A 27,609-nucleotide genomic window follows, 5' to 3' on the forward strand; every position below is an offset into this window, starting at 1 on the left:
TCTCAGGAGGGAGGAACACAAGTGTGGAGCAGCTGCAGGGCCCCTCAACCCAGCCCAGGCTGCTTGTATCTTGGACTTTTGACCCTGTAATGCTGCGGGGGGGGGGGGGGGGGGGGGGGGGGTGGATCAGAGACACTTCGACTTTTCCTTTGGCCGTAAACGCAGAAGAGGCCAGGGGTGCCTGAGTGGCTCGGCTCAGTGGGTTAAGCGCCAGACTTGATTTCGGCTCAGGTCATGATCTCAGGGTGAGATCAAGCCCTGTGTCGGGCTCCACGATGGGTGCGGAGCCTGCTTAAGATTCTAGCAAAAAAAAAAAAGGGTGGGCAGAAGACACCCACTTCGGGGTCCAGTGCTTACAGCAGGCAGAAAGAATATTTTCCCTCCTGATAGTGGGCGCAGTCCCAGACCCCTGTCCCTCTCCCATTAAGAAGCAGCAAACCACAGCCAAGTTTTAATCATTTAATTAACACCTTTGAATGAAACACACACAGAGCTTTTTCATGTGTCTCACTCAGGCTTCAGGGCAGAGGGAATGGATTGTTTGTATAGACATATCAAAGACTCAGAAATTTAAAGAAATATATATATACTTCTCTAACAGTTTTATGGAAATTAAAAATCAGAGGCTTTTGGTCTCTCCATTTGCACTAGGTCAAGCTCATTTACCCCAGAGGACAAAGAAGGGTTGCCTCTTCTAGATCCTCCCTTCTCCTTTGTACTCTGTCCCACCCAGTGGGGAAACAAGCTCAGAAGATTCTAGCTGAGGATAAGGAGCTCAAGTAACATTGAGAGGGGAGAGCAAGAAACACAGAAGCTGGGCTCCCTCCCACCTCCAGCAGCTCTGGGTTGCCGCCAGAGCCTGGTCTCGTGGAGGCGTTGGCCTGGTCTTGGTTCCCAGGGCATTGGGTCAGGAGCTCTGAGCAGAGCAGTGCATAATGAGTATCCTCTTTCCCCAGCTCACTGGGCAGGTGCAATGGGTACCCAGTAGCTGCTCTCCCTCACCCGTGGGGCAAGGGAACAACCGTGGTTGACAGCTACAGGGAGAAGACAGTGTGAGGGTGGGCCAGAGGAACCTGGGCTCTCGTACCACATCCCCTGTGTTCCCAGCTCTTGTTCTGGGAGGGGTTCAGTCTCTCCAGAGAAGCAGCTAAAAGTGAGGTTCCTTGCCAGGCTCAAGCCCAAGTCACTGTTGAGGAAAGAGGATCAGGACAGAAGGGGTGGCCCAGGTGGGAGCCACACGACGAGGGAAGCGCCGGGGCCGGTGGGGAAGCCAGCTTACCTAGAGAGGTGGCACAGGCTGAAAAGAGGTCATTAAAATTCCTAGAGGAGAGCTCAGTAGCAGAGGCTGACGGCCAGGGAGCAATCACCCAGCCTGCTCCCTAGGAGCACGGAACCCCCCTTCATTGACTAGGGAAGAGTCTGCAATAGAATGCACCTTTGGGTTCCCATCCTTGTCACTCAGCGCCAGCGCCCCCCCCTCCACCCCAACCCCGTGAAACCGCCTGGGCTAAAAGGCAGCTGCAGAAAGAACATGCACTGAGTAAAGAGAAAGGTCACAGAATGTAATCTGTAGGGCCAGGTCCGGGCCCACTGCCCAAACAAGCCCTCCCCCCGGCCAGACCCCTCCACCCACCTCCTCAGGACTTCCTGCCCAGCTGAAAGGGACACAGCTTTGCCACAGCCCATGGGCTCCTGCCTCGGAAGTGTAGCGCCTGCCCACCCCCACCTGACCCAGTGAGACAAGGGGCGGATGCTTGGCATCACCAAGTGCCCACTGAGATGTCTCCCTATTCCGTTCTCCCACTCTCTGAAGACAGAGGGCCTGTGGACTTCCCGTCTGGTTCCTCTCCCCCACCCCCACCCCCGTTTAGGCCCTGGCAGTCCCCCACTTCTTGTCCCCGGCATGGAGCACCCGGCAGAACTAGAAGGCAAGGAGGGTGGTTGGTGCTAAGTTGAGGCACAGGAGGGCTAACCCCTGCTGCACCCTTTGTGCTTTGGAATTCCACAGCCCCGCTCCTGCCTCCAGCCTGGAGAAACCTGTGGGAATAGTGACTCGCCCACCTCCAAGAACTAAGAAATGGGCAAACCGGATCAGAGGGAGGGGTCAGATTGGTCCCAGCTATGGGCTGGCTAAACGGGGACTGATGCTGCCGCCATGTAAACAGGCCCTTGGAATGTGGCTTCGTGGGCCCTGGAGGATGGACATGCAGCTGCTTTTCAAAAGTGCGTTGATTCGGGACTACCGTATGTGCATGATTTGGACATGGGGGGTAAAAGGAAAGAAACGCAAATGAGATGCTCTGCTCCCAACTGTGCGGCCTTGAGGCCAGCAGGGGGCGCAGCCACCCGCTCCCACCAGCTACCTCCTCCGAGATGAGGCCAAGGCCAAGACAAGCGGCCAGAGGGGAATCCATTCAGGGGGAAAAGGCATGTGCTGGATGACTCGGAGGACAGGATCACCACCAGGCTTGCATAAATATCGAAGGCTGTGAAGGTTAAGGCTGCAGGCGTCCTACTAGATCTGCCGTATTCTCTCGTCCTTGGAGCTGCTCAGGTCCCTGAGATTATGTTCCTGGGATGGGTCAGCAGTGCCAGCGAGGTGCCTGGTGGTCAGACCAGCTCTTTCTGTGGGTCTGCGGGGGGGGGGGGGGGGGGGGAGAAGGACACACTCAGCAGGGGGCCTCCCAGTTGGTTCTGGACGGCCCACAGCACAGCCTCTCCTCCTCAACTGACTGGCCTCGCCCGCAGCACCAGCCAGATGCTTTACACACACGAAGGCAGGCACCGCCGCCCTGCGCTTTATGGCGAGGACCTGGAGGCCAGGATGAGGAGAGAAAATGGCAAACTTGAGGGGGAACTCAGTAGGTCTGACTTCAAAGGCCCACACACCAGGCTCCTTCGCTAGCTTATCAAGGGTGACAGCTCACCCTTCCCAGGCAGCCTGACACCAGAAAAATCTGGAAGATCTGGTAACAGATCCCCGGTAGCGGGACTTCAGGCACCTCTTTCCCACCACCAGTGATGGGGGGACCCCCCGACCACACACACACACACACACACACACCATCCACTGTACCTGAGCCAGGCGGGCCCAGCTTCTGCTCCTCGGGGCCCACCAGCTGCACGACGCTTCCGTTCTCCACCGGCTCCCCCTTAGTCCTGTCCTCAGCTCGAAGGAGCCCGTCAGTGGGAGGAGCAGGAAGGGACTCGACCCGAGGAAAGGTGGGGGAGGTGGATGGCAGGACCCCCACCGGGGGCTTGCGGGCCACGGGTGGGGGAGCTTTAGGTGGCTTCTTTGGGGCTTGGGATGGCCGCTGCTCTGAGACGTTCCGAAGTTCAGCCACCAGATTCCGCTGGAGGTCAGCCTGGGCCTCAGGGGACACCGGCCGCTCCAGCTGCAGCTTCTTGGTGCCCTTGGAGAAGATGAAGCTGGCCATAGAGGCAGGGGACTGGGGAGACCGTGGCTCCGCCTCAGGCGGTCCATTGGGCTGGCCACTCACAGGGTCCTTGCTGGCAGCCAGACTGGAGGCCTTGAGCCGGACAGCAGCATGGAGCCCTGAGGAGGGGCCAGGCGCTGGGCTGGCCCGCCCTGACAGGGCCCTCCGGAGCGGCTTCTGGGGGGCGGATGGCCCGGGGGCCGGGGTCGCAGCTACCGCAGGAGCGCCCACAGAGCGCAGCCGCACCATCTGCAGGAGCGAGGGTGTGACCAGGGGCGCACCAGCATCCTCCCTGGGGGCCGCACCGCCTTTGCTGCAGCCCACTGGTTCCTTCCGAGGGACCTTGGCCAGAAGCCCTGGGACAGAAGCAGCCGGAGGTGGGGCTGGTGGAGCTGGAGGCGGCTCTGGGGAACTGAGGAGCTGGCTCTGGGAAGAGACGGTCACTGGGAAGGACGCAGCAGCCAGGGATCTGACAGGCTCTGGGGCGTCTGGAGGGCCCGCAGGCTCAGGGCCAGCCACAGAGAAAAAGGCCTCCTCAGGTGGGGGGAAGTCAGCCATGGACAGGTCGTGCTCCTCAGGTGCAGGAGGCGGGGGTGGGGGCCAGCTGGGGTCTTGGAGGGGCTCCTCCGCAGTCTCTGGGGCAGACAGGGCCTCAACCACCTCTGGCTTCTTAGTGGGTGGGGGGGGAGGATGGTAAGATGGGGGTGGGGATGGTGGGGGTGACTTGTCTTTGGAGGCAACGGGAGACTCCTGTGGTGGGATCAGGGAGGTCTGCGGAGTTGGCAGAGGCTCAGGACTCACATCAGTGGTAGAGACGGGCCCAGGGACCACAGCAGGAGTAACCGGAGCAGGGGCCGCTTGGTTAGGACTCTTGGACTTGGAAGGGGGTGGGGAGAAGGGGGCAGGCACCTTGGGGTGAGGAGGTATGGCAAACCTGTCACCCAGGGTGGTCGACATCTGTGTACCAGAACGGTCTGAGGGGGCTGGGTCAGAGGATGAGGAACAGAGAGACGTGAGGGAGGAGGAGACAGAGGCCCCAGGAGACCGAAGGGAAGTGACACGCTCTGGTTTAGGGGGTTGGGCCTTGCCCGGGGAAGCAGGGGCCCCTGTGAGACCCTTGGGAGGGAGGGTAGGGGTACCACTCTGGCTCGAGTACCCACTGGAGGGTGAGAGCGTCCGTTCTGGGGAGCGTGGGGGACGCCGGGAGCCCCCTGGAGACAAGCCAGGCACCCAGGTGCCCGCTGAGCTGGAGGGACAGGGGGCTGCCCCCATCCCTTCTGACCCACCGGTGGTGGGCGGCCGGGGCAGCTGCGGCGGCTGCTTCCGCTCAGGCTTAGGCGGCAACCCCAAGGGCCCGTCGGGGGCTGCCGGGCCCCGCTGATGGAGTGAGTAGGTCCGGCGGGGAGGCGGGGGGGGCCGCTTCAGCTTCCGCAGGGACACGCTCCGGCCCGACAACTGCCCGCTGCTCCGAATGCTGACGGTGTCCGAGGCCTCGGCCGTGCTGCCCCCGCTGGGAGAGCCCCTCCCGCTGCCCCCCTGGGGAAGGGGTGCCACACTATGGCTAGCCACAGAGCTCTCGGGCCGACCCTCAGAGCCACCCTTAGAGGAGAGAGTGGAGCCGTCAGACACGATCGTCTCTGAGGACTGAGAGTGGCTCCAGGTGTCACTGGAGGAGGAAGGCTGGCGGCTGCGGGGCCGCGGACTGGAGGCCGAGGAGAAGCGGCCCAGCGAGTGGACAGAGGCCGGGCTGGCTGAGAGCAGGCTGCGGCGGCTCAGGGTGCGCAGGCTGCAGCGGCCCAGGGCCACCACGTCCACGGTGGGTGGCAGCACAGCGTGCGGGATCAGTTTCGACAAGTAGGTGGCCTGGGGCGAGATGGACATGGCTGGGCTCAGGCGCTCGGGAGGCCCTGCCCCTCCCGTCAGGCCGGGCACCGCTAAGGACATGGGCCGGATCACCGGCGGGGGCCGGGGCCCAGTGGACCGCCCAACGAGGGTGTCATCCCGGTAGATACGGTCAATGTGGCGCTGCAGCATGGCCTCCACCTCGGCACCAGCCTCGGCCTGCGCCTCCAGCGCCTGCAGCGACACCCGGGCGCCGGTCGCCGAGACCGGGCCCGCGGGGCGGCCGTCCACCGTGGGGATGCGCAGCGCATCCCGAGGACCAGGAGGCCGAGGGCTACCTGGTGCCTCGCGCTCGTGCCGCAGGCCTGCAAGGGACAGGGAGGACATGGGAGTCAGCAGAGGGGGCGGCCGGGGCTCCCCCCGCCCCCCCAGCCCCCCCGCCCTCCTACTGTGCGGCTCACCGAGCTCCTTCTGCACGTGCTGCGGCAGTCCCAGCACCGTGCTCCGCCTCTCGCGCCGCCGCCGCCCTGACTTCCCAGACGATTTGGAAAATGAGTCATGGGGTCGGAAGGTAGAGCCTGGGGGCCAGTCCAGGGGAGAGAAACTGTTAGAGCAGGTCTCGGGGCACATTGTGCAGAGCACTGCTTTCGTAGAATAACTAATAAGAGCTCTGCAAAAAAAGATCTCCATAATCAGGTAGGCGCGGGCAAAGCTAGGTTAAACAAAGCTAGACACTTCTTTTCGGTACGACTTCTGGAAGGCTTTACTAGGCCGAGGATAATTTCCATTTAGTGAACAATTATTGTGTGTTAGCATGCTAAACACTTGGCATTCATTCCGATAATGTAAGTACTCTTATCCTCATTTTTATAGCACATCAAACGGAAGATTGGAGTGGCTGAGGGTTGGCCCAAGGTCACACAGCTGGGAAGGAGCAACACCAGGCTCAAAACCAGGTTTGCTGACTCCTAACCGTCCTGCTTTGCAGCTGGGTGTGCATCACGAGTCTCCAAGAAGACACAGGATACTGTGTTTCCTGAATTCACTGACTCACAGAGCTTGGGGAGGTGCTACATTAGGAGGAAAAGGGGAAAGTTGCAGGGGCTGGGACCCCAGATAGTGCCCACCACCCCTCTGCCCCGTCCAAGAATCTGGGCTGGTGAGCAGACACCTTTGCGCTGGATCATCTCTGAGCGGATAGAGAGAGCATCCTCTGCTGTGGAGCTCTCAGCCGTGTAGGATGTGGTCTGGCTGCAGAAGGAGATGCTATCTTCATCCGGCCCCATCCGGGAAGACTGTTGGGGGAAGAAGGAGATGAGGCCCTGGCCTCAGGCCACCCCAGAAGCCTACGTGGGCCTCTTGCTGTTGCCTCTTCGGGGCTCCCCTGTGGAGCTTTGGACTCCGATTCTCCCTGGCTTCACCTAGCACTGAGCAGACCTCAGCTGGACTAGCCCTTAGGAGTCATCTAGTCTACCCCTTCATGATACAAAAAGGAAACTGAGATCCAGAAGGGTTCAAAGACATACTTGCCAGAGATTAAGCAGGGAGGGAAAATCAGAGTCAGGACTGAGCTGGGGGCAGGGCTCACCTGGATGCTCTGGGTGTCTCCATGGTCCCAGCCACCCTTATTCAGTTTCTGTTTTTCTGGAAGACACCAGAAAGGTGCATTGGGCTAGGCCCCTGACCTTGGAAGCCAAGAGTAGTCCTGGAGGGGAGAAAGTTACCTTGGTGCTGTAGGGAACGGAGCCCCTCCTGGGCCTGTGTGTGCAACTCTTCCAGGTGAGGCGGCCGCCCACTGGGGAAGAAGACATTGTCCTGGTGCTCATCCACTACGGACCCTGGCCCCTGGCCAGGCCCCACACTTAGACGTTTGTCACTCTCAGCCTTGGCAGAGCCTAGTGGAATGGAGGAGGAAGAGAAGTGAGGCCTGAGAGCATGTGGATCCTGGGGATGCACAGGCCCCACACAACAGCACCCACAGTCCCAACACTGCACACAGCCCCCGGACATACATGCAACGCCTACTTCCCCCAATCTGTACACACAACTCACAGTCCCGTGTTATACACTCAATACACATGGCCCCCATGTACATGTACAAACTCTACCCAAGCGTGCTTATATCTGAAGTACCCACACCACACAAAGGACCCCATACAGGTCACCATACCCAGGCACACAAGCCCCACAGGCCTCAGTCTATATACACACCCACAGACTCCAGGATGTACACAAACAGCACCCAAGTATAAACACCTCGGAAACCAGCATCAAACACAGGGGCCCCCAGAGAACATACCCAGCCCCCACAACGTCCACGGTCCCCATTCTGTACATATACAAACAGTACCCAAATATACATACAACTGTGCATCCACATGTCACTCAGGGCCCGACACAAAGCACCCCAATATACACACAGCCCATAGCGAATACATTTCTCTTGTCTCTACACCCCAAGCTCCACTTTAGGGAAAACCAACCACCCCTTTCACACACCCCCTTGGCCCAGGCCCAGGAAGACACCGTGGGACACTAGGGAGGGCTGTGGGCTAGCAGGGGTTCTACAGAATTCCCATGAAGTCCTGGGAGGAGGGACAAACCAGGGGTATGGCCTCTGTGTCCCCTACTCACCCATGTGGCTGTCCCTTAGTGGAAGGATGGGCAGGGGAGGGGAGAAGGCGGCCCCGGGGGCCCTCCACCCCCAGACAAGGCAGCCCCAACCTCTCTTGGGAGAACAGTCCCAGGCATCCCCCTCTCCTGGAGGCCCCAGCCCCCGGTGCAGAGGAGCCAGGGATCCGTTACAAAGGATCCTGTTACAGGCCCCGCCCATGGGGAAGCTGGTCATCTAATCCTGGGAATGAGGGGCTGTGTCAGCACTTTGCAGCCCCAGCCCCCCTTTAAATGGAACCCACAACATAAGCAAAAGCACTGGGAGGATCATGTGACCTTGGCAGCACCTTGTAGAGGGGCAGGAACAAAACAAGCCCTTTAAAGGGCCACGCCCCACAATCAGGGGCTTCAGCTCAGACGCCTGCCCATTCCTACCTCCTCAGCCCATTCTTCAGCTCCTGCCCAGGGAACCTGGAGGAACCCTACAGGGTCAGAGCTCCTAGGTCTCCCAACAACCCAAACCATGGAGTCTCGCCTAATCCCTGAATTTTACAAGTTGGGGAAACAGGATTGAAAAGGAAAGGCCTTGCCTAAGGTCATCCAGCAAATCAGAGTCAGTGCCAGGACTAAGCTCCAGATTCCCAGGGGGACTCCTGAATCACACTCAAAGCGAGGATCCCCTCCCACCCCCCAAAAGTCCAATAAACTCTGGCCCCCATGTCTTAATCCTGGCCTAAAAGCCCAGTTCCTAGAAGCAGAAAGCGGGCAGAGACCCCTCCCTCCAAAACTTCTCCACCGTCCTGCCCTCCGCCTCTAAACAGCATTTCAATGATCATGCCCCAAACTCCAGCGGGGCTACTTTCCTCTCGCCTCTGCTCCCCACATCCCCTCCTCCCACACATGCTGACTGATCTGGGGGTCGGAGGGGGTGCTCTGCCTCTCAGACCCGAAGCATGAGGATGCACCCAGTACAGTGTGGGTACCTCCGGAGGAAGCAGTCTCACCCAACGGCTGCAGGCTTCAAGGTCAGAGACACCTGGACCCATCCTCCCAAACCCAATCAAGCAGGGCCCAGACAAAGGCAGCGGAAAAGCCACTGGACAAAGGCACAGCGGAGGACAGGGCAGTCTGGCCGCCTTACTGCTCCCCATCCCCCACCCACTACCCTTCCCCGGCCTTGATCCCCCTTTTTACAGAAGGGTCTGGCAAATGGAGGTGTCGGGGGGTCCCTCCTCGCCCCCTCCCCAGCCATACCCACTCACCCTTCTTCTTAAAGAGCCCGAGGAGCACCGGGAGGCGGCGGCCCAGGAACACCACCATGACTGCGGGCGCCACCAGGGCCGTCCCCTATTCCGGCCTCTCCAGATCGCCGGGCGCCGCCTTCACCATAAGCCGGCACCGAGTGGTGCAGTCGCCCGCCCAGCTGCAGAGCTGACTCCAGGCAGGGAGGGGGAGGGGCTGCTCTCCAGGTCCTCCTCCCACCTGCGCCACTGATCCCGCCCCTCGAGTGGAGTGCAGAAGCAGGAACAGTCCCAGATTCTGACGGGGAAACTGAGGCCCGGAGTCTGCGGATGCTTAGCTCTGGTGGAGAGCAGGACTAGCAGGGCTGAAGATGCTCAGGGCCCCGGGGGCAGACCACTAACCCGTCCCCAAGTTCTTTTCTAAACAGTCAGGAGCCAAAGCCATGGCAGGGGTCCCAGCTGCCAGATGGTGGGTAGAAGAGCCATTAGACCACACTTGGCATGATGCCCATCCCCAAGTCCTCCTGGCTGGTGAGGGTCATTCCCTGGGGAAGGAACTCAGACATGGAACAACAGCCTGGCAGAAGCCCAGAACTGCCTGTGCCGGCAAGGCCATCGGCGAAGGCCCCTGGAGGGGTGGGAGCCAGCCCAGGACACAGGGACACCGGGAAGCCAGGGAGTTGTCCAGAGCAGAAACACAGTGTGGCTGCTGGGAACAACTCCTCGTGTGTCTGTTCAGACCCACACTTTCCAAAGGACTTTCTTCCCACTTCGGTCATGTGGGAAGCAGGCCAGAGAAGCACTGTGAACTCTCCAAGGTCACACGGCAGAGGCAGGCTTCATCGTATACCTCTTGCTCCTCCAGCCCAGGACCCTTCCCACTGGCCCCACTCTGTGACTTGGTGACTGTTGGATCACCAGGCTGAGAGAATGGAATTAGCCAAAAAAAACCTGGTCGTAGGCAAGGGCAGTAAAAATGAGGGGTAGGAGGAGGTAACTGGAGGGAAGACAGCTCCAAGTTCAAATTCAGCTCTTGTCACACCCAAGTCATGACTTCATATGGAAACAAGACCAATGAACTCCTCCTTACAAGACTGTTGTACCCATTCATTCAATCAGCAAGTATTTATTAAGCTAGTACAGGGGCCATAGCGAATGGAGGAGAACTTTATCTTGTTCACTCTAGCGCCTAAATCAGTGCCTGTCATACCGTGAGTTCAATAAACATTTGACAAATACATCAACAAGGTACACTAAGAATACAATTTTAGATTAGTGAACACTGAGGAGCTATGATAGGGAAGGGGGCACCTCTAGGGGGTATGAAGGAAAGTCTAAGGAAAGGCCATTGGAACCAAGACCCGCAGAAGGCGAAGGAGCGGGCCAGGGCAAGTGCTGGGCGCAGAGACAGCACTTCTGGACTGAGACAGCAGCCAGTGTAAAGGCCTCAAGGCAGGAGTGGGGGCAGGGGGTAGGGGGATGGGGGGAGGTGTCTCAGAACAGACAACGGAAGGCCAGTGGGGCGGGAATATGGTGAGCAAGGGAGAAAATGGCAGGAGCCAGGTTGGGTGGGGCCCCATAGGTCAGCATGGAAGGTTCATCTGGGTAATGACAGTGTTAAGAGATCCCCTTGGGCAACTCCGGAAAGAGTAGCTGGTAGCTGAGGCTGTGGAAGAGAAAGTCTGTGAAGCACTGCCCCCAAAATCATCTCAGGACACCACTCTCTCGCGCAGCACCTTTCTCCCTGAGTCGATAAGAATTCACACGTGGCAAACAAGGGGCTTCCCTCTGCAGCCCCTGCCCCATTTGCTGCCCCGCCTCTCAGAGACCACTCAAGCAGACGCTGAGCCCTCACTCTCTGGAGAACAAGCTTTTGTGCAGCTGGATAGGATGTAAATCCACAAATCATTTAAATCTAAACAAACAATCCTAAGAAGTAGGCACTTTTATCCCCATTTGACAGATGAGGAAATAGAGGCCAGAAAGGGCAAGCTGGGAAGGGTAAGGTGGCATTTGCCCTCAGGACAACTTGAACCCAAAAGCTATGCCCTGTCTGCTGTGCGAGCTACAAACCTGATCTCCCCTCTGAGGAAGGGCTAAGGGACCCTATCATCCCCAGAAATTCGAGGTTTCTTGGCCACATCCTCCCCTTGTCCCTCTCTTAGGCCAGACCCATCCGCCCCTTATTAGCCCCGCTCAGACACAAAGAGCAGTAGCCCCACACTTGCAGGGAGATTAATGCCAGGGGCTGGGGGAAGGCAAACAGTCTCTGCCCTCAGGGATCTTACAACAGCCCTTCGAGGCAGGTTCTCGAACCTACTGTCCCGTAACTGATCCTGGACCCATGAGGCTCAGAGAGCTAGGCGACTTCCCAAGCTCTGGCTGACTCCAAAACTGAAGACTTTAATCACGCAGGACACAGTCATCCTCAGCTTCCCCCTAACCAGGGAAACTCGGGCGTGAGCTCCACGAAGGGCGTGGGGAACAGCAGCTCAAGGTCCCAGGCCCACAGCTGGCTGTCAGGGCCACAGCTGCAAATGCCCAGAGGATCCAAGGCTCTCACACTTGATAACATCTGGTTGCTCTAGCAACACCCCTCCCCCCCTCCAGCTCGGCCAGGGCCCGAGGTCTCTCTGAGCCGCTCAAGGCTCAGGCCCACACACCTGTGACTTGCTTAGGGAGGGGCTCAGCAACCTGAGTCTCAGGAGGAGGGCAGGGTCCTCACAAAGGAACTGGGGCCGACAGAGTGGAAGACCTCGCCCAAGGCCACATTTAGAGTCCTTGTTCCAGGACCTTCTGCCCTGGTACAGTCCAGAGGTGCAACCAGGGGCTGAAGCTCACCACCAGCCTCCGCCTCCCCTCCTCCCCCACCTGCCTGAGGAAGGAAGCTTCCTGGATCAGAGAAGACACCTTGCTCTTGGCCACACCCCCCACATGAAGGGCACACTGGGAAGCACACAGGCCAAGTTCGGGAGCTCAGATCTAGTCCACCAGCAGAGGTTCTGTGCACAAGGACCTCCAAAATGTCCCACTGGGCCCCCCCACCCCGACAGGTGCGTGCTCTCAGGACCACATCCACAAAGCACACCCAGGCCACCCTAATCCAGCTCCTCGTCACACACCAGCACGACTGCAGACTCACACAGGGCCCAGCCAGGTGGCTGTGTGTACACAAAGGCAGGTGCATGTACCCCCCACTCTGGGGCTTTCCTGAGCCCGGGGACAGGGAGGAAAGGGGGAGGGAGCCCCCAACCCCCAAGGCCAAGTGCACATTTGTGCTCATGCGTACACATTGTCTTGGCAACATCCTCCACGGGGTGAGGCCTCAACCTGCCCCATTCCAGAGCAAGGGGCGGGGGCGGTGGCACGCCCACAGCCAGGCAGGCCTGACTCAGGGGAGAGGAATGAGGGGGGAAGGGCACAGCTGCCCAGGTGGCCTTGCTCAGGAGCTGGAACCCTCCAGGCCTGGGTCTGACCCCACTCTCCCACCACCACATTGGACCGCAGGCCAGTCCAGGAGGCAGGATTCAGAGTGTTCAGAGGTCCTGAGTCTCAACCCCTCTGTCCTGGTGGACAAACCAGGGCCCTCCAATAGGAGCAGACCCAGAACACAGGGAGATTTTATTCTCTTAGAGACAAGACAAAGGGACATGAACATCACAAAAACCTTCAGGTGAAGGTTTCTCTTTTTCTTCTGTCTCCCAGAACACCTAACAAAAACCCGAAAGCCATGTATGACTTCCCTTTTTTACAAATGAGTACAAGGAGGCTCCAGGGAAAGTGACTTGCTCAAAGTCACCCAACCAGGAAGTGGCTGAGCCCACAGCCAAACTTGGGTCTCACTCAACGCTTTCATGGTCCTAAGTCTGAGGAAGTTACGGGATCGGGGGGCTGCAACCTCAGTTCCTGCTTAAAGAGGGGGGGCTCTACACCCCACCTCTACAGGGGGGAAATCCCCCTCCTTCCTTCCCTCAGTGGGAGGCCCCACCCTAGAGCAGAGCTGCAGAGCTGACAGGCCGGTTCTAAGGTAAATATTGGGGGGCAGGGAGTGCCCCTGACAAGGAGAGGAGGATCCCATGCCTGGGGCGCCTGGGGGGAACCAGCAGCAGTGCAGGGAGGAATTAGCTACAATAATATTAATAAATGTCATAACGAGTTTCCGGGTATCTGCTCCTGACAATGACATAACAATCTCTTTCAGCCAGGATGTGCGTCTGACTTTCTGAGAGCCCTTTCCTTTGTCCCTTCAAGGCACGGTTCTCCCTATTTTACAGATGGCGGGAGGCAGCCACAATGAAGTCAAGAGAGGAAAGGCCTGGGAGTCAGAAGGTCTGGATTAGAGAGGCCTTGGTCGAATGAATCAGCCTCTCTGGGCCTCAGTTTCATCTGTGAAGTAGGACTCACACCCACCTCACAGAGTGCCTGGGAAATCCGAAGCCACACACAAGCAAGTGCAAACACAAAGTGTTGGGCTCAGAGGGAGCCTCTTCCTCTCCAGGGTGGAGGGATGGGTAAAGGTCCCTCTCGGGCCTTTCCACTCACAACACCATAATAAACTTGAATTTATCAAGTGACAACCAAGTGAGAGACACACGTGGTCTCACTAAATCCCCCTCGCCATATGGAGGCACTCCCTCAGGGTCAGTGACTAACCCAAGGTCACACAGCTAGTGACTGGCAGAGTCAGGGTGTGTGAGCCCAGCTCTGACTGGCTGTAAAATCCTGTTCTTCCCATGCCACCAGAGGCCTCTTCTCCCACCCACTTCCGGAGCTCTCTTCAAGTCCCAAGTGGCATTAAGGACCATTATTAAGGTCTGATAAGGGACACTTAATAAGAGCTCCCTCTCAGCTCGTCAGTGACCTAGCCCTAACCCTTCTGTTGGGGAGGGAAAGGAATTTCAGGGCCAGACCAGAGACCCCACAGCCCTGGGAGTCAGGAGCCTCAGGTTTGAGCTCTCCCTGCTCCTCAACTGCAGCATGATGCTGAGCCAGGCCGTGCCCTTTTCCGAGCCTCAGTGTCTTCATCTGTGAGATGGGAGGGTTGGCGAGCCAATCTCTAAAGATCCCTCAGCATGTAGGACTCTGCCCCTAGGAGGGTAGTGTTCCCCCACTTTGGGTCAGGGCCTGGGGCAGCAAGGGGGTTCACCTTATCTCAGATTCCTCAGACCAGAGAGGGCTGGGCCAGCCCCTTGTCTGGAAGCCCAGGGTTTCCACAACCAAGTGCAGACATACAGTTGGTCATAAGTCTCCTCCAGGAAAGTGGAGGAGACAGGGAGACGCTGCGGTGAGGGGGTAAGAGGAGCGTGACTTTTCCCAGCTTTGGGACCTACCAAAGGCCCCTGGCACTCCAAGTACAGAGGCAGGGGGAGGGAAGAAAAGAATTCCAGGTGGTCTGACTCCACCAGGGACTCAGTCCATTCCTTCAATCACTTCATCTGCAAGGGGGGCCATGTGTATAAACCTGACAGTACAATGTCTGGGAAAAAGAGGGTGGTATGGTGGATGTTCCCTGGGCTCTCAATTCACATCTTCCACCAATCCCCCAAACTGCCCAGGACCAGATGCCCAGTGGGCCTGGGGAGGGGAGGGTGGGGTTGGATTCCTGAGATCCAAGGCCAAACAATCCCAGCAGGTTACAGTATCTTTCCAGCAGTGAGAAGGCCTCTCCCTGTACCCCCCACCCCCTTACGCTTCCCTTTGTCCAAGGGCACTGATCCAATGGACCAAGATTCAAGATTCCTTGAATTTCAGTTCTTCCATTTCCCACCTGCTCCCTCTCTGAGCCCTTGGGGGGCTTCAATGCTTCCTCCTCAATCCCTGCCCCTCTCCCACAGCACTTCCTTCACTTGTCCTCCCTACGAAGTCCAAACCCCCAGGACCTCAGGCTTTCTTTGCCCAGAGGATCTGCAGGCCCCTCAGTCATAAGAAACCCATCTATTCCTAAACTGATTAAGGGCACAGGCTTCAGAATCTGACAGGCTTGTTTTGAATCTCGGTTCAGCTACCTCCTTGCTGAGTGGCCTTGGGCAAGTGACTTCACTTCTCTAAGCTCCAGCTTCCTCATCTGTTAAATGGGGACTATAATGGCTTCTAGCTTATAAGACTGTTGCGGGACGAATGAATTAACCAATGTAAAGGTTTAGCATAGGCCCTTATTTTTAGCTCTGAGTTATTATCTCTGTCACTGTCCCCCAGCTGAGCAGCCTCGAGCACAGAGACTTCATAGCCCTCTCTGGCCCTTATTCCCAACATCTGATTAATCCCAGGTCCTATCACTTCTGCCTCCTCCTCCGCAGTGTCTCTGCAGCTGCCACTCCTCTCCACTCCCACAGCCCCCACCCTGTCCCCAGCCCTCACCTCACCACCTCTCCCCTGGATTACTGCAATAGCCTCCAGACTGCTCTCTGGAGCTTCCACTCTCACCACCCCACCCCCCAACCTGTCCTGCCTGCACCTGCCCCTCCTGTGGCGCCATCTTCCTAACACACCACTTTCACGGGCTCCTCCCTTGCTCAAACACCTTCACTGGCTCCCTATGGCCAACAGACTCCAGCCCTCTCTGCTTGCCTTGCATTCTTTCCCTCATCTTCTCACAGATGAATCAAATGGATAAGTACTCAAACCCCAGTCCCATACCTGGGCATGTGACAGCAGAGGCCCAGTGCTGGGGAAGCCTTAGAATCCTCAGCACAAGTAAGACCAAAGGAATGGAGGTTTGCATTCACAGTGGAACTCCTTCTCTTCCCAAGCAAAGGAAGGAGCCTCAACTACATTTCTCTCCAGCCTCCACGCTCAGGTTCAACTCTATGCCTTTGCTCACGACCACTGCCCCAGAGCTGAAGTGCATTCCTGGTCCTCTCTCTCATTTAATCAATAATTCAGGACTCACTCCAACCCTGTAGTTACTTCAAAGACCAAATTAAGACCGTCTCCCCAGTCTTCTAAAACTGTCCCCAACCCAAAGCCTTCTGAATATTCCTCAGCCCCCACACTTATTTCTGTGTTGCCTTGACATTGCTTTCTGGTTTTTTAGGACCACCTTAAAGCCTGGTTAGTCCCTGAGTTGCAGCAGGAACTTAAGAGCACACGGGCTAGTGGGCAAGACTGTAAACAGAGGTTTCTTCATCTCTCTCTCTCCCACCACAAATGGTCACAAGTCCGGACCCACAGTTGGTTCTCAGGAAACCATCAGATTAGAGTGACCACAGGAGAGCAGGCGGAGCCCCAGCCCCACCCCTCGGTGCAGAATCCTAGAGGAGAGACAGGTGGACACATCCAGGATTTCAGGATTGCTAGGACAGGGAGGCTCCTGGAAGATCCCGGAGTCTCTCATCAATCCACCTTCTGAGGAATCTGCAGAGAGCCCCACCAGAACTTAATTAACCCTTTTTTGCTGTTATTTTATGACGATTACTCTTCAAACCGCTACTGGCAAATGACCTTGCACAAGCCCACCTTCTCCAGACCTCAGTCTCTTTATCCACAAAATGGCTAGACAGAACTGTAAGGGTCCCAGAAGTCACCTAAGCTACGCTCCCCTAAATCCACCGACAGGCCCCTCTGTGGGAGCCAGGAGGTGCAGAGAAGTGAAAGCAATCTGCTCAAGGTCACCAGAGCCCATACCGGAGCCGCACTGAAAGCACAGACCCCCTAATACCCAGCCCAGGTTCTTCCTGTCACCCCTTATGTGGAGGGATGAGATCATCAGGCTCATTTCAGAACCTCTAGGAATGTGGGCCACCCTAGGAAGACATGGGTGGATTTCCCTCACCACAGCAGAAGGAACCCCACCCCACCTTCTCCAGAATTCTTTCACTCCCAAAGATCAGAAGGAACACCTGCCTCTGTTGAGGACCCCTTATCTTCCTCAGGGGAAGGGGTAGATTCACCAGGTTAAGGGAACTAGCCACCCTCCACAGTCCCTCCTCCAGCACCCCTTGGGACTCTGGGGGATACCCTGAACTGTCGCACCTGCTGGGGAAAACCAGGAATCCCATTTCCGAGCCCTAGGGTTGGAAGCCTTTTCTCCATTCTCCCCCTCTACCCACCCCCCACTTGGGAGGCAGGAATGTGACCCGCGGAGGGATCCCGCAGCACGCCGGAAAGGGCTGCGTTCCAGCTCGGTGGCTGCACTGAAAGGGGGGACATGCGGCAGCGAACACGGGGACCGCCGGTGGGGGGAAGGGGGACGAGAGGCAGCGGCGACGCAGGTGGGGGCGGGGAGGGAGCCCAGAGAACCAGTCCGACTCCTGATCACGCCAGATGGAGGCGGCCCCGAGTCTCCAGCCCCTGGTTTCCTGCTTCTCCCCTGCACCTTTGTCTCCCCTCCCTCCTGCAAACTTTCAGCTTGTTGGGGGCTAACAAGTGTGTGTGTGTGTGTGTGTGTGTGCAAGCGCCTTAGGCTCTGTCTTTGAGCCTGTTGGGGGCTAACAAGTGTGTGTGTGTGTGTGTGTGTGTGCAAGCGCCTTAGGCTCTGTCTTTGAGCCTGAGTGTGGGAGTCTGGTTGGTTGTGCAGTTCTGAACCCGTGTGTACATCTATGTGCCTAAGCCGCTGGGCAACTGTACCTACATGACTGATGTGTGTGTGCGATTGTGTGAATCTGCGCGTGTGGCATAATTCGCGTGGCAGTATAAACCGTACACCTAGGTATGTGTACCTGTGTCTCGGGGTCTGTGCGTCCTACAGCCATGCTGTAGGTGTGAATGTATATGTGTCTGCATGTCCGTACATTTGAGTGGGTGTTGTGACTGTGAAAATTGTGAACATGTACGTGTGCCCGCCCGTGGGTATTCGTATGTACGTGTGCCTCTTTGCGCATGTGAGGGGTGGGGTCTGTGCGGGGGATTCCCGGCCCCCCACGCTCACACCCACCAAGCCCCGGGAGGGGGCAGCAGCGGTGGCGGCGGCTGCGGCAGGGAGACCCTCCTCCCCGCCTGCCCCGCCCCCACCCCCGGCCCCTACCTGCCGGCCGCTTCGCCGACCGCCCGAACCGCCAGAAGCTGCGGGCCCGGGGGCCGCTGGGGGCCTTCCTCTTGTGGTGTGAGTTGCCCATGGCGGGCGCGGGAGCCGGCGCGGAAACCCTAGCGCAGCCCAACCAGCCCGGCCGCCGGGCCCGCAGCCCCGGGAGGGAGGCAGAGAGACGCGCGGGCGGCCACCGCAGGCGCCCCCAGCCCCAGCTCAGCCACGCCTCCGGGCTCTGCGGCCAATGGCCGGGCCGGGGGCGGGGACGGCTGGGGGGCGGGGCCTCGCGCGCGTCCCGTAGGCTCCGCCCCTCCCCGGACCTGGGAGACCAGCTGAGCCACCCCACCCAGAGCGCTCGCGAAAGGCCAGCGTGTCCAGGTGGGGCCGGCTGGTGGCCCGCTCTCCCGGCCCAGGGGCCGCCTCTCTGAGGACTGCAGTGGAGCCCGGAGAACTCGGAGCAGGGCCCCAGACAGGCAGGGTCCGGAGCCCGGCTGTGCTAGGGCCCACCAGCCTCCACCCCGTGAGTGTCACGTGTCTGTGTGTGTATCTCCTGTCTCTATGCCTGTGTGTACAAATGTATCGATCTGACTGTATTTCTGTGGTAGTCGAGTTCAAAATAACAGCACCCTTTTATATAGCTTTTACTGTGTGCCAGGTGCTCTGATAACTGCTTTCATGCCACAAAACAATTCTATAAGGTAGGTACTTTTATCATCCCCATTTTACAGATGGGGAAACTGAGGTTCCGTGAAGTCACCTGACTAGCCCAAAGTCAAACAGCAGTAAGCTGCAGAACTAGGACTCAAACCCAGACTGACTCCGATACCCACTGACCATGCTACTACCCCTCCAGTTTATCTGTGCCTATGCATGTTAACTGGACATTGGTAATTCTATGCTTCAGTGTGGCTGTGTAGTTGTGTACCTGGGTATAGGTCTGTGACCCTGAACACTTGGATGCCTCTGTGTGTGAGACTGTGTGCCTATATCCATATGGAGTCTGTTTTCAAATGTCTGGATGTGTGCTTTTGTGCGTCTGCCTATGTAATTGTGACTGGCTCTGTCACGTTGTGTCTGAGTGTAAGGAATGGAGTGTGGAGGTTAACGTATGTGAAGCTGCCCATGGCTGTGTGCCCCTCACTCACCCCCTGTCGTACAAGTCTTTTGTTTTTCAAACCTAGGCCAGGCTTCACCTCTTCCAGAAATCTTCCAGGCTGCCAGGCTGTCCTCACCTCTATGTCCTCACAAGTGCCCTTGTGCCCAGGGCCCAGCAGCCTGGGCAGGGGCTCTCCTTTACCATTGCTCTACCCTGTCTCTCCAACTAGGGGCAGCATGGTGTAGCAGAGACACCGCTGGGCTGGGAGTCCAGAGCCCTCAGTGCTAATCCTTTCTGCCACCCGAGCATGAGCAGACCCCTCCACTACACTGTGCTGCCCCTTATGCCCAGTGGCTCCAGGGCACCCCGTGCCTCCCTGCAAAATGGGAGAGTCAGAGCTGATCTCTACCCTCCTTGAGGCGCATACCTTGCTAAGAGTTTGAGGTTAACAACAATGCAGTCCCTGAGGGGTTATATTTATTCATCCATCCAGAAAACACTTGTCAGACATACACTATATATACCAAGTTGTGTGTACCAGGCTCCTGCTTTGCACAGAGAAGAGAGTCCTAGTGTCAAAGCTGGAGGAGACCTCAGAGTATCTGCTAGCCCAGTTCCCTCAATTTACAGGTGGGGCCCATAAAGGGGAAAGGTGGTGTGGAGGAGCAGAGAGAACACTCAAGGATAACATCCAGATCCCTTGGCATGAGTTGAGCAACGGCAGGTATGCAAAGAGCTTCAAGGGACGTCTGGAGGGTAGCAGGTGCCTTGGCCTTTGCAAGAGGCCTGGCAGCAACTGCCCTGCCCCCAGTTCAACCTCATCTCCCACCACAGCCCTGCTGCTTGCCACCACCCCGCTCTCCCACTGCACACCTCCAGGTCTTCCCACGTGCTTCTTCCTCCTCCACTTTTGCCTGGAAGATTCCTCGTTCTCCTCAGTACCCTGCCCGACAGTCTGTTCCTCCAGGGAGTCCTCCCTGCACCCGTCCTCCCCCAGCTCAGCCCTCTGTGCTCCCACCAGCGCTAGTGCTGCCCTCTGATAGAACCGATCACACCCCAGGGCCCGCCAGCAGCCTGTGTAACACCGTCCCAACACTTGTCTGGAGACAGCGGTTCCTTTCCTTTCCTTTCCAACCAGAAAACAAGCTCCCCAGGACAGTGATCGCCTCCCTCCCCTCAGTATGCCCAAGCGAAGCACAGCGATGGGCACCCAGCAGGCGCGCTGTGGGTGTTGAACGGGAGCTGATGGAAGCAGAGACGGTGGGCTTGCCTGCTGAAGGAGGTGGTGATGCTGCTGCCTACGTACTGGGAGAGGGGAAGCAGTGCGGGCGGGAGAGTCCCAGTCTCACCTTCTTTCACTACAGAGGCTGTGCTGGCTCCAGGATCCTAGAGGAAGAGTGTTGCCCCCAGCCAAGAGCATAAGAGCGCCTGGGGTAGGACCGTGGGAAGGAGCTGGTATGGAAGACCAGAACTCCTGGAAACCACAACATCGGGCCTGAGTGCCTCATGACTCTCTGGAACAGCGCGGTGAAGACCTCGCCTAGCTAGAGGCTTGGAGGAGAGGGGTGTCCTAAGCAGACAGGAGGCCCGACCTGGAGCAGACCCCAGCAGCAGCCTCCGGGGAATTATGCATTTTGCCAGAAGATTTGGGGTTTAAACCCTTTGCAAGCTGAGCTGTCTCCGTCTCCCCTCCGTGCCAGTCACAGGCCTGGGCACCCTGTGAGTAGAGCTGACAACCTTTGATGAACCGGCCCCTGAGGGCAGGAGACACAAAAGCAGACAGTGGAGTATAATAATGGGAGAGATGGACAACGATTTCACCCATCCTGCCCCAGGAAGCTGCTGCCACCTACTTTTCCCCCAAGTCGGCCCGAGTGGAGTCTGCCGGATCTGCAGACGTGCAGCCGAAAGGTGGAAGTGTGGATACCTGCTCTCCCCACCCCACCCCACCCCACTTTCACCGTGGCCCAAACAATATACAATGCCTCCTCTCATTAGTTTTCATCCGCATGTGACAGGCCAGGAGCAGCTGAGACAGCTTTGAGGGCTGGGGAGAGGGGGATTTCCGGGAGACAGCTGGGTGAGGGGAGGCTCTCCCTCTCCCCTCTTCTGACAAGAGGGGGAATTTTTCTGGCCGCAGGATTTAGCCACCCCAGTTCAGCAACCCTTGCTGGCAGCCCTGCTTCAGGGGCAGGAGAGGGACAGAACAGTGGGGGGAGGGCCCATCCTAGCCTGAAGGGGATTTCCAGAACGCTGGGACGTGGGCCATGAGTGGGGATTTGAGGCCTCCGCGAGGAGGGAGGCGGAGAGGCAGCTGGAACGAGCCCTTGAAGGTGCTGGAGGTAAGGGAGAGGATGGAGGCCTTCTTGGCCTCAGCTTCGCGCTCATCTCATCCCACTCCTGGTAGGGGCACCTCTCTGGGACGGGATTTTCCATTGGAAGTCTGAACAAAGGAGTAGGGAAGCTGAGGTCAGCCTGGCGGGTGAGGGCTCCTAGTCCACCTCTAGTGCTGGCCGGCTGGATGACCTTGAGCGAGACACTTCGTCCTCTGGGCCTCAGCCGCCCGTCTGTATGTGCCATGAGGGCAGCCTGTGGCATCTCAGGCCGTCGACGCTTCCAGATGCTCATCTGGAATTGGCAGATGCCCAAGCTCTGGGGCCCATATCGGATCACCCACCTATTACCCAAAGCCACTTTGTGCCAGGCCCTGTGCTGGGCAGGGCAGAGGGAAAGGACCATCAACCCAGCTCCTGCCCTCAGGCTGTTCAAAACAGTGAGGGATGGCGATTCCTATACCCACAGAACCCAGACAGCCAGTTGGCCCCAGCCCTTTGCAGGTGCCTTGCCCGATTCCAGCCCTGCAAATCCCTCAACCCCCCAGCTTCCCCTCATCCTTCCATTTTAGTTCACGTGTCACCTCCTCCGTGAAGGCATCCCTGATGTCACCCATGGGATCACTATGCTCCCTCCTTTGTCCCACTTCTTGACCCTTAATTACCTGTTCAGTGTCTGGTTCCTCCCTCAGATTACGAGGTTCGTGAGACTGGGACCTTGTCTCTCATTCATCCCCAGGACAATGTCTGGCACATAGTAGGTACTTATTACCTAATATTAAATACTTACTAAGTATTTTTTTTTAAAGATTTTAATTTATTTGAGACAGAGAGAATGAGAGACAGAGAGCATGAGAGGGAGGAGGGTCAGAGGGAGAAGCAGACTCCCTGCCGAGCAGGGAGCCCGATGCGGGACTCGATCCCGGGACTCCAGGATCATGACCTGAGCCGAAGGCAGTCGCTTAACCAACTGAGCCACCCAGGCGCCCCTTACTGAGTATTTTGATATACATTAGTGAGGTTCCCTCTCCCATCTGGACCCAAGATAGATAATGCCCATCCCTTTACAGGGGCCTGGAGGAGGTGGACACAGAGTCCTGTATGGAAGTCACTCCCCCACTGGATGTATGCCACAGCAGAGGGAGCCCTGCCCCAATCACATTGGTCCAGGCCCCAGGCTAAGGACACTGAGATGCCCTACCCAAAAAGGTGGCCAGAAAAACAGACTGTCCAATTCCAAATCCCTTAAGCACCCCGCTCTAGTCTGGAGGCAGTAATTTCCCTGGGGGCTATCACAGAGATGATGATGCTGGCGCCGGGCCTTGAGGGATGAATAAAGGTTCAGTGGATAGAAAAGTGAAGGGAAGCACACCCTAAGTAGGGGAAACAGTGCACGCAATGGCACAGAGTGTGGAAATACATTTTTACTGAAAAGCAAACAGAGGGGCACCTGGGTGGTGCAGCCAGTTAAGCATCTGACTCTTGATTTCAGCTCGTGGCCACGATCTCAGGGTTGTGAGATCGAGCCCTGCATGGGCTCTGTGCGGGGCATGGAGGCTGCTTAAGATTTTCTCTCCCTCCCCCTCTGTCCCTCCCCCCCCCACAAAAAAGAAAGAAAGGCAAACAGACACTATCCTACCCTTAGATAGGCCAAGTGTCCATTATCCAAAGTGGCTTTGGGTCCTCATTTTGCTTTAAAAGAGCAACAAAGGGGCGCCTGGGTGGCTCAGTCGGTTAAGCGACTGCCTTAGGCTCAGGTCATGATCCCGGGGTCCCAGGATGGAGCCCCGCATCAGGCTCCCTGCTCAGTGGGGAGTCTGCTTCTCCTTCTGCCCCTCACCCCGCTCGTTCTCTTTCTCTCTCAAATAAATAAATAAAATCTTAAAAAAAAATAAAACTAAATTGAAAAATGAAAGAGCTATACAGGCCCCTTCCTCAACAGAGAGAGATGGCATTAGTCACACGGATTCTCCCCGCCCACCTTACTATAACATCTAGGCCACTGGGTCCCAATGTCTTGTCCATGACTGGCCAAAAGGCAGACTCTCCTTTCCTGAGCATAGCTCCCACCCTTGTGGCCCCAGCCCATTCTCCAACCAGAATTTTAGAACCAGGAGGGCTCTCAGAGGCCATGAAACCCCATCACTGTCAAGACAGGGCATATGTGGCCCACAGTGGGGCAGAACTCAAACTCAAGAGTCTCTCCACAACTCCACACCAAGGAGAGTTCCTCCTGAGTGAGTGGCCAGCATTGTTCAGGTTAAATCTGCTGGACCTCAGTTCTTTCAGTACTGAAGCCACCCGCACTCTGACCACCCGGTCCCCTCCCTGGCCACTGCCCACTGCCCAAGAGGAACCTTCAGGAGGGCTACATTCTCCTACAGTGGTTACTGGTTCCCCCTCTCCAGAGGCAGAAACAGACCTAGCCTCATACTGTTTGGCTTCCAGAGTGTGGCCTCAGGAGGCCGACAGAGTTTCTGCCATTGCCATGCCGTGAACATCATTTCCATGCAGGTGGGGACCTTGCCTGTCCTGTCCCAGGTATTCGCATTACCCTGAACAGTGCTGGACACGACATAATAAAGAATGTGTCTTTTTCAAATAAATGAAGCTGAGTGACCTGGATCAACTTACTTTTTACCCACTGGGCCTATTTTCTCACCTAGAAATGGTAATAACTGCCCATCTCCCAGGTTGTGGTTAAGGACAAAGGAAAACATTCATGAAAATGCCCAGCCAGGGTCTGACACATAGCAGCCTTCATGTTGCTTCTTCAAATTAGCCAGCACACGGGGCGCCTGGGTGGCTCAGTCGGTTGAGCACCCGACTCTTGATTTGGCTTGGGTCATGATCTTGGGGTTATGGGATCAAGCCCCGCCAATGGCTCCCCACTCAGCGCAGAGTCTACTTGAGATTCTCTCTCTCCTCTCCCTCTTCCCCTCCACCCACTCTTTCTCTCTCTCTCTCTCTCAAATAAATCAATCAAATTAGCCAGCACCCTGCCCTCCTTCTACACTCTGCTCACCTCCTGCAGAGAGCCTCCCCTGGTTATCTACTGGGCTCCAGTCCTGGCGTCTGTCCCAGAAACACTTCCTCCCCACATACTTGTCTAGAGTCCAGGCGATATTTCTGGAAAATATGGATTCTTATTTGTTTACCTTTCCTTATGCCTGAGTCTTCTGTTGGACAAGGGTTAAGAATCCACCTTCCGTGGCTTCCCCCTCAATCATCATCATCACTGCCATGGGTATCTGAGGTGTGACCAAGAGTTGAGTTCCAAACATGGATCAGCTAACGTCCAAGTCCTCAGCATCACAACTGCAGAAACCTGCTCCCATCCAGACCATTCTCCACAGTTCACAAAGCACCTGCATCTCGGTTATCTCATATGACCCCTGAAACACCCGTATAAAGCCAGGATTTATTCTCCCTATTTTATAGATCAGGAAACTGAGGCTTAGAGGGGCTCACGATCTGCCGGTGTCACGCGGCCTGGGAGGGCCGGCAGAGTTGTCCTGTCAGCCTCTGAGCCCATTGCCACCAGACTGGGTCCTTAGAGCTCAGGTGAAGGTGATTAATAAGAGTAAGCCCTTGCATTTCAGTGGTGATTTCACGTTCCTCTAATTTCCGCATTCGCTCTTGTGAGATCTTACAGAGACAATCTTGGCGTCACGGACCCAGCAATGCAATGTCCAGCCAGAGGGTCACCCCTGTGAGAAGGCCCCCTCTCTGCCCTGAGACAGTAATCAGTGGGGCCACAGAGAGGTTGCTGCCCAACGTCACGGGGCTTGCTAGTGACTGAGCCAGAATTTGAACTCTCATTTGCCTAACTCTCCTACTCCTCCCACTCTGCCAGCTTCCCTCAATTCTCTCTGGGCCTTTTGCCATCTCCATTCTGAACATTTTCCCCAGAAAGAGTTAAGTCTTCTCTGGGCTTTCCCTTCCTGACCAGCAGTGCCAATGGAGATTAGAGAGATCGGATTTATTTCTCTTAATAAACAGAGAAGAAGTTGGGCCAGGCAGGTGACAAGGAAACAATTGGAATAATAGGAGGCTGGAGCAAAAGGGAGTAGGACTTCCTCTGGGGGCCACCCCCAGACCTGGAGATACAACAGCCAGGGGCAGGGAGGTGGTTCCTATGCACGTGGGCTCAAATCAGGCGACATGCTGCCCAGAAAGCCCAGTGCTACCAGATACCTAACACAAGGCAGGGGGAGGCCTACCCACTGACCCAATGACCCCAACCCAGGCTGTTGGAGCAGGGACCTACAGGGTCAGCTTTTCCAGCCCCTGTCTCCAGGCTGGTCTCAGAGGGGAAAAGGGTCCACTGCCCTGGGGTACACCACTAGCCTTCTATCTCCAATCCTGACCATCTGACCAGAATCCATCCTGCTGCAATTCTGACCCATGCCCTCTTGAGATGGGGATGACTTCAGACTGAATCCCAGTGGGACAGCATTAAGACAGACTCTGCATCCAGTTGGGAGCCCTGAGAAACACCCCTCACCCAAACCCTCCCTCAGGGCTTGGCCCAGCTATCCCTGCCCCAGCACCCTGACTTCTATATGTGCCTGGGCCAAAGGCCCTCATCCAAAAGGAAGATCAGGCCGGATGCAATCACACAAGAGGCTTTTCACACTCTTCCTGACCCCTCAAACGGTCCTTCTAAGTCTCCTGCAGAGGAGGTGGTTAAAGGACACCGGGAGGGTAAACACAGTATGGGATGGGCCCGAACACACCGCCATTTCCTCACCTCTGGCCCTGCAGCTCGAGCCAGAGGAAAGGTAGACTTCGGAGCAGGGCAAGCCCCAAGGGAGCCCCACCCTCTTGCAGAGATTCATGCCCTACCCCTCAAAAGGGACACAGAAACAGAGGGGGAAATGAGAAAAGAACCAAGCAAGTGCCCAAAAGGAAAGTGACCCCAGCAGGGATGGGCCAAGTCAGCCACCCCTTCCCTCCCCTCAGGCTGCCCATCCATCAGGCCAGAGAGAGCCCAGAGACAGGGAATTGGCTGTGGTTATTTTAAGTACCCATCGCAGCTCAGGTACAGCCTCTCCATTAATGTGGGCCTCAGTTTCCCCCATCTGACACGGGCATGTTTCTACCAGGACTGGGGGAAGGAGTGATGCGGAGGGGCGCCACGGCTGGTTCTCATCGGGGAGCTCAGCATGCCCGGAGGTGGATATTTGCCGTTTGGCCCAGGGGAATGGTGAGGGGGGCCGGGTGGGAAGAGCTAACACCGGTAAGAGCCCAAAGCATGCTGTGCTCCATGCTGGGTCCTCCGTGGGGCTGAAACACCTTCTGAGTGCAGCTGACCTTCTGGACCTGGAGGAATCCCCACCAGAGACGCAAGGCCACCTGCCTCTCCCATGGGCCCCAGGCCAGAGCCGACTGTCCGGCCCCCTGACTCAGCAGAGGGCAGAAGCTGGGTGAGTCTGGGGGAGGGGGACTGCCTCACCGTCCCGAGAGCCAGACTACCAGCACTTCCTGCTTAAGCCCGGAGATTCCTGCCCCAGCCCTAGAATGGGGTCGGGCTGAGTCTGGGAAATGCCGGGGCGGGGGCGGCGGAGAATGGGGGGTGTCGGGCTGAGCCCCGGGCTCTCCGCTCCCCCGGCCCCGGCGCCTAGGGATTCACCCCTCCAACACGCCGCGGACCCCCGGCGGAGCCACCCCGGCAGCACCCTCGGCGCCGGCCGGCGCGCAGCCCAGGTGCCCGGCCGCCTTACCTCGGCCTTTAGCCTTGGCCCTCCTGGCCTTGTCGTCCGCCTTCTTGGCCCGGGGGGCGGCCGATTCGGCTCCCTCGGCCCCCGCCGCCGCCTTCTTGCGCCGCTTGCCCCGCAGCCAGCTGAAGGCGCGGCGGAGGCCGGACGCGCCGGAGCGGGACTTCTTCCTGCGCGGGGGGCCGCCCGGGCCCCCCGGCTCGTCGGCCGCAGGTGCGGCGGGGGGCTCGCGGGCCGCCATGGCGCGGCGGGCGGACCTCCGGCGGGGGGTGTGGGGGGCGTCAGGCCCCGTGCGGCCGGGCACCCATGCGCGGCGCGGGCGCGCGGGCAGGCGGCCGCCGCGGGGACACGCGCCGGAGAAAAGT

General features: G+C 57.6%; 1 protein-coding gene and 1 long non-coding RNA gene across 3 annotated transcripts; one reads left to right on the forward strand and one right to left on the reverse strand.

The window, feature by feature from the left end:
- Positions 1 to 445: 445 nt before the first annotated feature.
- KIAA1522 (KIAA1522 ortholog) lies at positions 446 to 27,500 on the reverse strand. 2 transcript variants are annotated; one of them, XR_004681739.1, is made up of 8 exons: positions 27,251 to 27,500; positions 7,004 to 7,174; positions 6,868 to 6,923; positions 6,451 to 6,574; positions 5,741 to 5,857; positions 3,077 to 5,644; positions 1,280 to 2,633; positions 446 to 1,186 (listed from the first exon to the last, which is right to left on the reverse strand). XR_004681739.1 is itself a non-coding variant. In XM_035019195.1 (7 exons), the coding sequence occupies exons 1-7, from the start codon at positions 27,483 to 27,485 to the stop codon at positions 2,611 to 2,613; spliced, it is 3,294 nt and encodes a 1,097-aa protein (XP_034875086.1). In that variant the 5' UTR covers positions 27,486 to 27,500; the 3' UTR covers positions 446 to 2,610. The 2 variants fall into 2 exon arrangements, 1 of the variants encoding a protein (XP_034875086.1); XM_035019195.1 differs by having other exon boundaries at positions 446 to 2,633.
- LOC118019736 lies at positions 18,507 to 20,705 on the forward strand. The gene is made up of 3 exons (XR_004681740.1): positions 18,507 to 18,615; positions 19,822 to 19,915; positions 20,556 to 20,705. It is a non-coding gene; the product is annotated as an uncharacterized LOC118019736 (long non-coding RNA).
- Positions 27,501 to 27,609: the final 109 nt, after the last annotated feature.

Source organism: Mirounga leonina, unplaced genomic scaffold, assembly GCF_011800145.1.
Source record: "Mirounga leonina isolate KUSES-001 unplaced genomic scaffold, KU_Mleo_1.0 Mir_173, whole genome shotgun sequence".
In the NCBI taxonomy this organism is placed as follows: Eukaryota; Metazoa; Chordata; class Mammalia; order Carnivora; family Phocidae; genus Mirounga; species Mirounga leonina.

Excerpts from the sequence above, each read along its gene's own strand:
- KIAA1522 (XM_035019195.1), bottom strand. The coding sequence starts at position 27,485 with ATGGCGGCCCGCGAGCCCCCCGCCGCACCTGCGGCCGACGAGCCGGGG. Across the intron at positions 7,175-27,250 it reads GGCCAAGGCTAAAGGCCGAG|GCTCTGCCAAGGCTGAGAGT; the intron begins GTAAGGCGGCCG and ends CCATTCCACTAG. Across the intron at positions 5,858-6,450 it reads AGAGATGATCCAGCGCAAAG|GCTCTACCTTCCGACCCCAT; the intron begins GTGTCTGCTCAC and ends ACTGGCCCCCAG.